This window comes from Drosophila biarmipes, chromosome 2L (genome assembly GCF_025231255.1).
Source record: "Drosophila biarmipes strain raj3 chromosome 2L, RU_DBia_V1.1, whole genome shotgun sequence".
NCBI classification, from domain to species: domain Eukaryota; kingdom Metazoa; phylum Arthropoda; class Insecta; order Diptera; family Drosophilidae; genus Drosophila; species Drosophila biarmipes.
This window is the reverse complement of record NC_066612.1, coordinates 19,645,058-19,656,115: the sequence shown is the minus strand read 5'-3', so window position 1 is coordinate 19,656,115 and position 11,058 is coordinate 19,645,058. Positions and strand designations below refer to the sequence as shown.

The 11,058-nt window shown below is 48.8% G+C and overlaps 3 protein-coding genes across 3 annotated transcripts; 2 read left to right on the top strand and 1 right to left on the bottom strand.

Annotated features, from left to right (window-relative positions):
• The first annotated feature begins 608 nt into the window (after positions 1 to 608).
• Positions 609 to 3,753, top strand: LOC108033918 (nonsense-mediated mRNA decay factor SMG8). Its single transcript, XM_017108589.1, has 4 exons — positions 609 to 735; positions 786 to 1,863; positions 1,919 to 1,965; positions 2,016 to 3,753. The coding sequence occupies exons 1-4, from the start codon at positions 680 to 682 to the stop codon at positions 3,685 to 3,687; spliced, it is 2,853 nt and encodes a 950-aa protein (XP_016964078.1). The 5' UTR covers positions 609 to 679; the 3' UTR covers positions 3,688 to 3,753.
• A 77-nt stretch (positions 3,754 to 3,830) lies between these two features.
• On the bottom strand, positions 3,831 to 7,112 carry LOC108033919 (zinc finger protein 358). The gene is made up of 2 exons (XM_017108590.3): positions 6,614 to 7,112; positions 3,831 to 6,545 (listed from the first exon to the last, which is right to left on the bottom strand). Exon 2 carries the CDS (start codon positions 6,531 to 6,533, stop codon positions 4,410 to 4,412), a length of 2,124 nt encoding a protein of 707 aa, XP_016964079.1. The 5' UTR covers positions 6,534 to 6,545; positions 6,614 to 7,112; the 3' UTR covers positions 3,831 to 4,409.
• Positions 7,113 to 8,049: 937 nt separating this feature from the next.
• Positions 8,050 to 10,614, top strand: LOC108034205 (CCR4-NOT transcription complex subunit 3). The gene is made up of 3 exons (XM_017109037.3): positions 8,050 to 8,678; positions 8,746 to 9,206; positions 9,691 to 10,614. Exons 1-3 carry the CDS (start codon positions 8,625 to 8,627, stop codon positions 10,280 to 10,282), a joined length of 1,107 nt encoding a protein of 368 aa, XP_016964526.1. The 5' UTR covers positions 8,050 to 8,624; the 3' UTR covers positions 10,283 to 10,614.
• Positions 10,615 to 11,058: the final 444 nt, after the last annotated feature.

Sequence of the window (11,058 nt, the reverse complement as noted above, 5' to 3'; positions counted from 1 at the left end):
CCTCTATCCAGACTAAAAAGTATTAGTAATTTTCGAAAAATGCTATTTGCATGCTGCATTCTAGTTACAACCAATTAATCATCGCATTATTCCATTCCAACACTAAAATAAAACGATTATTTAAGCGCATTTAGCTATAAAGCCTTTATACCTAATCATGCACATAACTCTCATTTAAAATTAAGTCAGAAAAGCACACACAAAAACACACGCTAAAAGGTGGAGAGAGCTGTAATGAAAAGCTAATAGAAAATATTTATAAAACGCAAACGATAAGTTTACAATAAAAATTTAATTGCTTTAGACAACATTTTTGGAGTTTAATCTAATTAAAGGGTGCTTGATACTTATTGTACATATTCTTGATCCAGCATCACTAGCCGAGTTGACCTGGCCATGTTCGCCCTTCCGCCCGTCCGTATAAACGCTGATATCTCGAAAATCACAAAGTTTATTTCAAACTTATCGTAGTTGAGTAAATGGTATCTGAAAGTAGGTTATCTTTAATTTTATCGTTTTTAAAATTTAAATATTGCGGCTTGTAACGGAACGCTATCGATAGCTGAAAAATAACTTGTAATCGATACTTTTTAAATGGTGCTGCCAGACATATGCGCCTCTACCAGGCTGGCAGCACTCTAACAGCTGTTCCAAGAAGTTGTAAACATTTCCAGTAAACATGGAAATGAAGGACTATTACACCTGGACTTACCCGGATATTCCGAAAAATGTGGCGTAAGATCAGTAACAACTGCTGTGAGCAACTCATCCAATATTCCCTTTAGCCAGGAACTGCGGCAGCTGAACAATTCATTGGTCGTGGTCGGAATCGTGGGTCGGTCGAAATGCGACCAGGCCAACAAGATGCAGGCTTTTGGGATGGAGCCTCCCATAGAGCACACTGCCAAGGATGGGCAGGTGCAGTGCTACTACAAACCGGGAACCTCCAGCCTGCTGCTCCATTTCGAGACCACCTTTGACGAGGCGATCCTGGGCCAGATGATTGATGCCTGCATGGAGAACCCGGATGTTCCCTTTGACTTCGATATCTTCTACGAGAAGATGCGCTGCCGCTTCGTGCGCATGATGCTCCTGGCCCTGCACGTCTGTCATATTGTGGTGTACGTTGAAACTGGGCAGACCTTTGATCCGGCGCTGGTCACAGTGTTCCAGTTGCTCAAGTTCGCCAGAGAGCAGCACCTGATGCAGTTCCTGCCGCAAATGCTGAGGGAAACCCCCGCCGCCAGGATGGGCGAAAAGGCACGGCTGTGCGCCCCCAGGATTCTCTTTCTGTTTGAGAACTTCCCGCGGGACGAGTCCAAGACACGCGAATCCGTCTCTGCCTACGAGTTTCAGACGGAGGACTGCATCTATGAGTTGTTGCGCCACCACAACATTGTGACCAACAGCAGTAGCAGTTCGCTAGTGGCACTGCCCAATAACAAGCAGTTTGTTTTCTTCAACGCCCACGAAGAGTTGCATCCGGACAAGTTGCTTAAGGCCATCGAATGCCTCAACCAAGCTATGTACAAGCCCGATGCCAAGGAGGAGGAAGAAGACCTGGAGATCCTTGAACTGGCTCCCTTTGAGGGCTTTGTCAAGCCCTTCGGCGTTCCGCTCGATGAAAAGGAGTTGGAAAAGCAGCAGTACAAGAAGGACCACACTGTGTGGCATTTCCTGCAGCGACACGTTCAGGACGCTTTGATAGGTTGTTTCGATGAGGGCTCCTTCAAGCAACTGCCCCATTTGGGGCAGTTCCACCTTCTCAATATCCAGGAGTGGCACGACTGCATGGCCACGCTGTATATGTTGCTGGTGGAGAACGCCAAAGATCCGAATCAAGAAACCAGCAACGAAGATTATGTAGGTGAAAATTATTATTGATTGTACAGAGTTGACATTGGATTCATTTTTACAGAGACTCTTCCTGCAGTGCTTCGATGAAAGCTTGAATTATGAAAAAAAGTGAGTTGACTTATGTTGCTTGAGGGTCTCTAAAACACTTATTCCCACAGATTTTGGGCTCACCTGTGCGAGCAGGGCCTGAAGAAGGGGATATCCGCCTACAAGAACGCTGCACCGGCTAACTACGGCAGCTCCACGCACAGACAGCTCCTGGCAGAGGCCACCGTTGCCTTCGAAGAGGAAGGTCGCGGTCCGCAGGCAAAAGCGGCTCTAGCCAAGCTGGCAGCCGTGTGCCAGAAGCACTGGCAGGATGGGAGGCAGCAGTGCGAGCAGCTTAGCCTGCGCAACCACCCCTGCACCCTGCCCAAAAACGTTCCGCATGAGAAACACAACAGCGGAGTGATCCACATATCCAGTTGCAACTGCGGCCGCACACAGGGTCGCCGAGAAGATCCGTTTAACCTTCGGCAAGCGAATTACGAATACTACGAGCACATGGCACAAATGTGCAACCTTTGCGTTAAGGTCAAGCAGTACCAGTTTCCTATTTTCGAGCCCTCTGTCAGTGATTACCGCGCGGCCGCCTTTGAGGCAGCATTTCCCCTGCTGCACACGGGCAAAGGTGGCCCACAGCAGGACGAAGAAGGCCCCGAGGGCCTGGAGGATGAGGAAGAAGGTCAAGAGCAACAGCAGCCGGTGGAAGAGCAGCCGCAAAACTTCGCCAGCAACAACTGTTCCCAGCCCCTTTCTCCCACCTATGGATCCGACCTAAACATGTCGATAGCTGGATTTGGGGCCTCACTGAACGAATCCGAAGCCAGCTCCGAGCAGTTGACGCACTCCGAGGCGAATTCAACGAGCAGCGGAACCTCCAGCGCCGATACGGAAAACGAACTTGTGGTTCAAATTCAAGAACCTGTAAAGAAGGAAAGCCGCATAGAAGTCGGTGCGCTCGATGATTACTCCACCTCCACAACGGAGTATTTGCCGGGACTGGTGCACACGGTCAGCGATTTTGGGCTTCTGCCGCTCTTCCCAAGCTGGTCGCTGGCTTGCGTGGGCCCCAGCTCCATCTACAGTCACAACACCGGACTGCAGGAGCACTTCCAAAGTGGCTTCTTGTCCGGCGCCAATTTCCTGTTGCCTTGGGATGTGCAATTACGGTTGGTCCATGCCCCCAAGCAGCAGCAGCACCACTCCCACCACCAGCAGCAGCATCCAGGAAAGAAGCAACAGCGCTGGAAGAAGCAGGGCGACAGACTTTCCCTCAAGATCTTCGTGGGTATGGAGTATGAGTGCTCGCGAGGACATCGGTTCATGATGTGCGCCCCGGATCGAGTGTTACGCGGCGGAGCTGACATCGAGCGGGACACCTGTAGCAAAGTGGTGCACAACAACATGCCCCTTTACTATCCCTGCCCCTGTCGATCCCAGGCGAACTACCTGGCCCAGCTGATGCGCATCCATGTGGTGACGCCCAAGGCGCCGGTCAACATCATTGTGGACCCCAAGGTGTGCGTGGACAAGTACACCTTCACCCTGGGCAGCATAATCCCGCCACGTCTGTCGCAGAGCGCCTATTGGATCATCCGGTTGCCCTTCGTCTACCAGGGCGACGATGTCTTGATCGCTCCGCCGGATAAGCTGGAACCGGATGATCTGCTGGCTGGTGGTTACCTGCTGCCTGGCATGTTCGGCGTGGCAGAAACGGATCCCACGCTGGAGCTGAATGAACCTGGACAAATGGGGGCGTCTGCCGCCGGATATTTCACTAGAATTTAAAAGGTTTTGTTAGATCAAATCTACAAAGATTAAAGCAGTCATTTTTCGCTGGTTAAAATATCTTAATGCACTCGTCACCTATTGAAAAAGTTGACAACATGGGTTCCATATCCTCCTTTTTTCCATCCAGAGAAAGTCTTGAGTTTTAAATATAACGATTAATGTAATCTCTTCAGGCGATTTTGGGAAATACGCGACGTGGGGTGATTGGAATTAATATTTTAATTCCAACATATGGGTAAGGGAAAATCCTTTGGGATGTAAAATGAGCAGCATAAAGTAGGGCTTAACACTAACAAAATGTAATATCTTTAGAAGATAATGTGCAAATACAATGCGTCTCTTTTTGGACAATCTTTAGTCGTGTGAGCTTTGTGTGATATAAGAGTCAAAACTGGAATTTCATTTTGGTTGCACAAAATGTGGAATGATGCCAAAATCGGTTCTGAACTTATGATTAGGTGGTAGATGAACAGTTCTTAAGTAATATTGTTCACTGATCTTCTATGGGCCAGGGCTAAAACATACTTTTACAATGCTAAAATTGATAATCTCTAATAAATCTAAATGGTAACATAGCACAATAAATTGTAAGCAGCCCACGACAATTTAGGTTACCAAAAAAAAGGGGAAAAAGTAAGGCCGGATTTAAGAACTGCCGTGCCATTTCAGTGTAAATATGAATTGCTTTCATCAACTATGGCCAATTCTATTACTTAAATCTACATGAGCGCATCGGTGTATACCTCCTCCTCGTTGACGACAAAGTCCCCAAACACCTCCTCCTGGCAGCCGACGTCCATGTCGGCAAAATCCTCGTAGTACATGTCAGAGTCTAGTAGCATGTGCTCCTCCTGCAGATCAAGAATTGGATAACTTGGGTTGATGAGAGGTTTCTCTGCTTCCCGCACTTCAGCCTCTGCCTCTGGAGTCTCCCCTCGCTCTTCCTCCTCCTCCTCATCCGGTGGTTCCTCTGCATCATCAATTTCTTCTTCGTCCTCGCCGGTGGAATCCATGGCTGGCAACTTGGGCTGCTGTGGAAGCAGCATTTGCTGTTGCTGCTGCTGGTTCATCTGCTGCAAGACGGACTGGACCCGCTGCACATAGGCTTCCTGCTCCTCTACGGTGCACTTTCCCTCTGGATGAGGTGTCCCTGAAGCCGTGTTCATTGCCGACTGTTTCATCGTGTCAAGGAGAGCTGCATGCTGAACATGAACATGATTCGCCAGGGCAGTGGCGTCCGCATGCAGTGATCCGCAGACGATGCAGACCAGGGTCTCGTGCGGCTGCTTGGTGACCAGCAGTCCAGGCGAGGAGGAAGGGGGGGCAGCAGCAGCCACCTGGTGCGCCTGAATGTGCTTGTTAAGGTACGCCTGCTGGCTGTAGGACTTTCCGCAGATGGGACACGGATAGGGCTTCTCGCCAGCATGGATCTTCATGTGGACACTCAAACTCGAGGCCTGGGTAAAGCACTTGTCGCAGAGCTTGCACTGGAATGGCTTCTCGCCGGTGTGAATTCGCATATGGATGTTGAGACTGCCCGACTGCGTGAAGGAGCGGTCGCACAGGGAGCAAGTAAACGGCTTCTCGCCCATGTGGTTCTTCATGTGCTGCACCAGCTCCGAGCTGGCGCGGAAGGCTTCGCGACAGATGGCGCATTGGTACACCAACTCCTGCGTGTGCATCCGCATGTGCTCGTCGAGCAGAGCCTCCGCTTTAAACTCGCGCTCGCACTCCGGACAAATGAACGTCTCCGTGGGCGCGGAGTGCGTCTTTTGGTGCAGCAGCAACGAGCTATAGTTGATGAATCCCTTGTCGCACTCCAGGCACTGATGCGGTTTGCGCACAGAGTGGGAACGCATGTGCACCATCAGACTGCTGGACTGCGTGAAGGCCTTTGGGCAGAGTTCGCACTTGTACGGCTTCTCCCCGCTGTGAATCCGGATGTGTGTGTTCAGGCTGCCGATGTGCGTGAATGTCTTCTGGCATATGGAGCACTGGAACGGCTTGTTGGTGATGTGCGAGCGCACGTGCTTGGACAGATCGCCGGCGTTGGGGAAGCTGGCCTCGCAGTGGGTGCACTGGAAGCACTTCTGGTTGCCATTTAACGCCGGATCCATCGCTGGGACATTGAAGTTGGTGCGTCTTCCTCGCCGCCGTTTGATGGGCGCCGGGTCCATGGAGAATCCTAGGTGTGGAGTGGGTAAGGGTGGTGCAAGCTGCTGCTGCAGAGGGGTAAAGCTCATGGTCGGCTGCAGCATGAAGATCGAGGTCGACTCTTGGGGGTCCGCCACCTGGAGCTGGAACTCGTTGTAGCCCGGTCCGGCCACCAAGCCGCGCATGGGCTGCAAGGATTCCTGACTCTGCTGGGTGTTTGAGTTGCTGGAAGACGGCACCGAGCTGCTGGTCGAACTGGAGTTGCTGGAACTCGAGGTGGAGCTGCTGTCGTCGTCTTCGTCGTCCGAGGAGGAGGAGCTGTCGGAGCCTGAGGAATCGCTGCCGCCCGAGGAGTCGCTGCCATCCTCGGCCAGCTCGCAAACGGGCTCAAAGATCCAGCTGTAGTCCTCGCTCTCGTCCCCCGGACTCTCCTGCTCGGGCTGCCCGTTGGTCGGCTCGTTGGGATGCAGGGTGTTCATGTGCTGGTAGAGCAGGGCTGGGTGGACGAAGAACTCCGAACAGCACATGCAATGGAAGGTGAGATCCGGCGGCTGGGGCTGCGGGGGATTGGGCGCCGGCTGCAGAAGATTGGGGCCCTGCTGCAGAATATGGGCCGGGTGTGCGGGATGCAGGATCGGGGTGATCGTCAGAGGCAGGTGGTGGTAGCTCTGCTTCAGCTGCACGGCCATCTTGACGCAGGGCTAATAAAAGGGGCAGAGAGTGTATAAGCATTTTCTCTATAATAGGAAGCGAAAAATCAATGCCGTACCTTGGGTGAGAATGGGTTCGAAGAGGGCTTATTCTGGGTTAATATGGGTTGACTACTATTATATCACTGGTGTGTTGCTCAGGTTCCGTGCTTTTGTGTTTCTCTCAGGGCTCTTGGCTTTTTTACACTCCGTTCCATTTTATGCGTGTCCAAACAAAAAGTTGTTTCCTGTCCCTAAGCTTGAGTTGTTGCTCTTGTTTTTGAATCTGGCAGCTCAGTCTCGCTGCTCGGCGGGTCTAGCCCTCGATTTTTGGCCAAACGATATGGACTGCCAGGAGCTGCGCATCAAGCGGAAGCAGCGCATCGCCAAATCGCAATTACAAGCGTCCTCGCAATGGTTACAACAAATAAAAGAAAAATGTTTTATGTTGGGCGGCCTGCGCACGGTCAAGCGATAGCATATCGTCATTCTCATGTCTCGTGCACTGTTCTGCATGACCGAAAAAACCGCGCTTACTCGATTTAAATAAGATACCTTCGTCACGAATAAGACTTTTTAGGATTTGTTAGCTGTTTTTAAGCCTCCCCCCACCTTGCAAACGAGTAATTTTTCATTTTTCATCACTCGTTCATGAGTAAAATGATAACCCCGTATAAACTGTGATACCTATGTGCTATATATGTACATAGCTGACATGGCTTCTTGATAAACTCAGGTTTTCAGCAATTCGAGGAAAATTATATTTGACATTGGAGGATTTTATTCATAGCTCATTTAAATTCTAAAACGCATCAATAAATCTAACCCAAAGTACTTTCTTAGCCGAGTTTCTGACCTTTTTGCGTTAATAGTAATTTAGTAATAGTAGTAATTTTCCGATAACACTCAGGTATTCCGATTTTAGGAACAGACAGGCATGGGCCCAAGCCTTGACAGGTCGATTCTCTAATCTAGTCTTCTGCTTAATAGCCCATTCACACCGAAGCGGAAGCCCCGCTTCTGCTACCAAATTTCGCTACAGCTACTTTTACTTCCATAATCATAGATTCACATCGTCTTGTCTGTCTTACACCGCGTTACCCAGATAGAGCTTAGATGAGAAAAAGCACCACATTTAGCCGCGACCGATACAATATGAAATTTTATCTTTCACTTAGATCTTGCAGATACGGTGGGGATCGCTAGATCAGGTATTTTTTCTGGTATTTTTCAGAACTCATCTGAGTACTGCGTTGAAAAACAGACCAAAAAGCGTTATCCGCCTATTTGCCTCTCGCCCACTCCTATGGTTAGCTTGGGGTTTTCGTCGATGTACTGTGCTTTAATTAATTTTTAATTAAGTATTTTTGGCGGCTAAAACTTCATGTCGTTCATCGTTGATTACTAACAATATATTTCGAGATACCAAGTTCTACCCTAGTATTTTAAAATTGATTTTTTCCTATTGAAAACGTACAGTTTATCCTATCAAACTGTGTCACATTTACAAATGAGTTTATAAATGAATTACAAGCATAAATGAAATGAGCGCATTTAAAATTTTACGTTCGATGACACAATTTATCGCCATTACCTCGAAGCAAATTTCCATCGACATTCGCAGCGAGACGCGGGCGGCCACACACTTTTTTAATACAAAAGGGAAGAGACATGTTTGAGCGTTAAAGTAAATAGTTAACAATAGTGGTCAGCAGAAGTGGGTGGCCAAGTGCAGGGTGGCCGAGAAACGCATAACCATTTCCCCAGCTGTTGTGGAGAACATCGGGCGCTGAACAAGAAGAAGACACACGGAGAGCAACAACAACAGCGACAAGAAGAAGAACGACATTCAGCAGGCCAAATTGTTGCGTATTGTTTTTTTTTGTTTTTTCATTAGGTTTTTGGGTGCGAACTTCGTGAAAATAGTGTGGTTGCCAACATACGCATAACTTATGTCTGATAAAAGTGCGAAGGAATCATGTATTAGTAAGAGTGCGAGCTGCAGCAGCAGGCGCAAGAGAAGAAAGTGAGCGAAAAAGCAACCCGAAGTACATATTCTAGCACCAGGCGAGCAACGTGCTTTGTTGAACGATGTCCCATGGCGAGGATGTGTTAGACAACTGGGAGGAAATCGACGAGGCGGGGGTGAGTGCCATCCGATGTACCCCAAGCCTTTCCCGATAACTAATCACACGCCGCTCCCCTTTCGCAGCTTTCCATGACTCTGCAGACGAAGCTGCAGGCGAGCGACCCACCCGTCCACAAGATGAAGCTGCTCCAACGGCCCCAGAGCCTCCAGGAGTCGCCACAAATCCTCAGCAGCAGTGGTGGAGGCGGCGGGAGCGGGAATCCCCTGCCACGTCCGATCACCATTGCACGAAAGCCCCAACCGCCGCCAGCAGCAGAGGTTGATCCGACTGCCCAGCAGCAGCTGCCCGTCATGATGGTGCTGCACAAGTCCTCCAATGAGTACGACTCGGCGAGCTACGCCACGCCCACCAGCAACCAGACCGTCAAGATCCTGCGACGGCCCGCCCAGGCGGAGGAGCGGCGGGACACCAACGGGATGCGGCCCAAGCAGCCCATCAAGACGCTGAAGCAGCGCGAGCAGGAGTACGCCGAGGCCAGACTCCGCATCCTTGGCGCCGCCAAAAACCCCGAGGATGACAAACCGTTAGTAATCAGCACTAAAAAACTGCAATCTTATACCAAATCCTTACAGTTCTAGCATTTATATCTCACTATCTTCCATCTCTGTTCGCTATAATCTAGTATTACTGCACAGAATAGTGTGAATTATTTCCGTTTCTTTGCCATTCCTTTTTCTTTGCCTGATTCTGAACTTAGTCGTTTATCTTAGTCATAGCAAAATAGAATAGAATAGAATTTGTTATGCCTGGTCGTACTGGCATGTGTTTCCATAATTCACAACGTTATTAGTTTCTAAAAAGTATTAATTCGCAACTGGTGACTCACTTTTCTGTTTTATATACTCTCCTACCGTGGGGACTAGGTTTGAGCCTACATTTTTATAATATCATCTATTAAAGTGCAAGCCTAAATCGTTTCCATTTGTAGAATTTTTTAAAGAAGTTGGTTTAGTTGTACAAGTAATCATTTTTGAACGCAAAATATCTTAATGCTTATTTACTTTTAGGGCCGCTCCCAGTTCGCCAGCTGTAAACACTAGTGGCAGTGCGGGTGCAGCTGCCCCGTCATCGGCGCCGCCTGCCTCTACCCCTGCTGCCAGCAGCAACAACAACGTCGTTAACAACAACGGTACCCATCCAGCGGCGGGAATGCATCGCTCCAGTTCGGCACCGAAGATGTCCCAGGTGTCGCCGATGTATAACAACTACAACAGCTACTTCCAGGGGCCGCACAATCAGCCGGGCCTAAACTATTACTATCCTCAACAACAACAGCAGCCGTCGCCCTCGCTCCAGCCGCACTATAACCAAAGGCTGCCGCCGTACGGAGGCGGAGGATCGGGTCTGGGTGGAGTAGGGATGCCGTCTCAGGCACCGCCTCAGTCGTCGCCCAATCCGCAGCAGAGCTGGTCACCTGTTGTGGGCGGATCGGTATCCGCTGCCCTTCTGCGCCAACAGTCGCTGCAATCGCCGCAGCAGCAACAGCAGAACCAGCAGCAGCTTGGCCAGCCACATCCACATCCGTTCAACGACCTAGTCCTGCGCCTGCCCAAGGGTCCTTGTCCGAATGGCTCCATAGGCTTTCAGATGCGCCGGTAACAGACTGCAGCTGGAGGGCTTCCTGTCTATTTCAATAACTTCTTATTTTCATCTTGGTACACTGATTCCAAATGCATGTTTCTATATATAAAACAAAAAATCAACCGAAAACAACAACCCACAAGTCATTCTGAGATTCTCTGTGGCCAGACATTGAGCTCAGGTTCAATGTGGCGCATATTCGTTGCTATATTTTCTGGCTAGACCCAAGCATCAACAACTATGTAAAACAAATTTTTTGACGGCCTATGGTAGATATTTTGTAAATTTACAACTCACACCACACAATTTTGTATAATGCATACTAATAAAACGAAAGAGTAATTTTAAAAGTGGTGCAAGCAGAGAAGTTTGCATTTTGAGGCGTGTGGCTTGGGCTAAATACTTGAACACACTTTTTAACAATCTTATTCTGATTCTGACTACGCTGATTTAAAAAATTTTAATTTAAAATGAAACCAAAGACCGATACGTTCTGCTTATTTTTCTGTCCCACTGATTATGGTTTATGGAGTACAATGATCCCCAAATTACAGAGCTGATCTGATCTGGTTAATGGCCTGCTGCTGTTCGATACCCAATTAATCAGCGGATGTTGATTCGAACTCGTTTTCGACCTGCAGTGGTGGGCTTTCGATTGCAATGCCTCACTTGTTGGGGATTTAAAAATATTTTGTAGGAGTAACATACATAAATCGCAAACCTCTTAAGCGCAAGACTATCTTAAAATAGCAAAATTAAAAAACTACATTTACATATGTATACAATACAGGTTT

What these genes read in the sequence shown, in the direction of transcription:
- LOC108033918 (XM_017108589.1), top strand. Translation starts at nt 680, where the DNA reads ATGGAAATGAAGGACTATTACACCTGGACTTACCCGGATATTCCGAAA. An exon ending in AAACCAGCAACGAAGATTAT is followed by an intron (nt 1,864 to 1,918) that starts GTAGGTGAAAAT and finishes TCATTTTTACAG; the next exon opens with AGACTCTTCCTGCAGTGCTT. An exon ending in AGCTTGAATTATGAAAAAAA is followed by an intron (nt 1,966 to 2,015) that starts GTGAGTTGACTT and finishes TTATTCCCACAG; the next exon opens with ATTTTGGGCTCACCTGTGCG.
- LOC108033919 (XM_017108590.3), bottom strand. Translation starts at nt 6,533, where the DNA reads ATGGCCGTGCAGCTGAAGCAGAGCTACCACCACCTGCCTCTGACGATC.
- LOC108034205 (XM_017109037.3), top strand. Translation starts at nt 8,625, where the DNA reads ATGTCCCATGGCGAGGATGTGTTAGACAACTGGGAGGAAATCGACGAG. An exon ending in AGGAAATCGACGAGGCGGGG is followed by an intron (nt 8,679 to 8,745) that starts GTGAGTGCCATC and finishes CCCCTTTCGCAG; the next exon opens with CTTTCCATGACTCTGCAGAC. An exon ending in AACCCCGAGGATGACAAACC is followed by an intron (nt 9,207 to 9,690) that starts GTTAGTAATCAG and finishes ATTTACTTTTAG; the next exon opens with GGCCGCTCCCAGTTCGCCAG.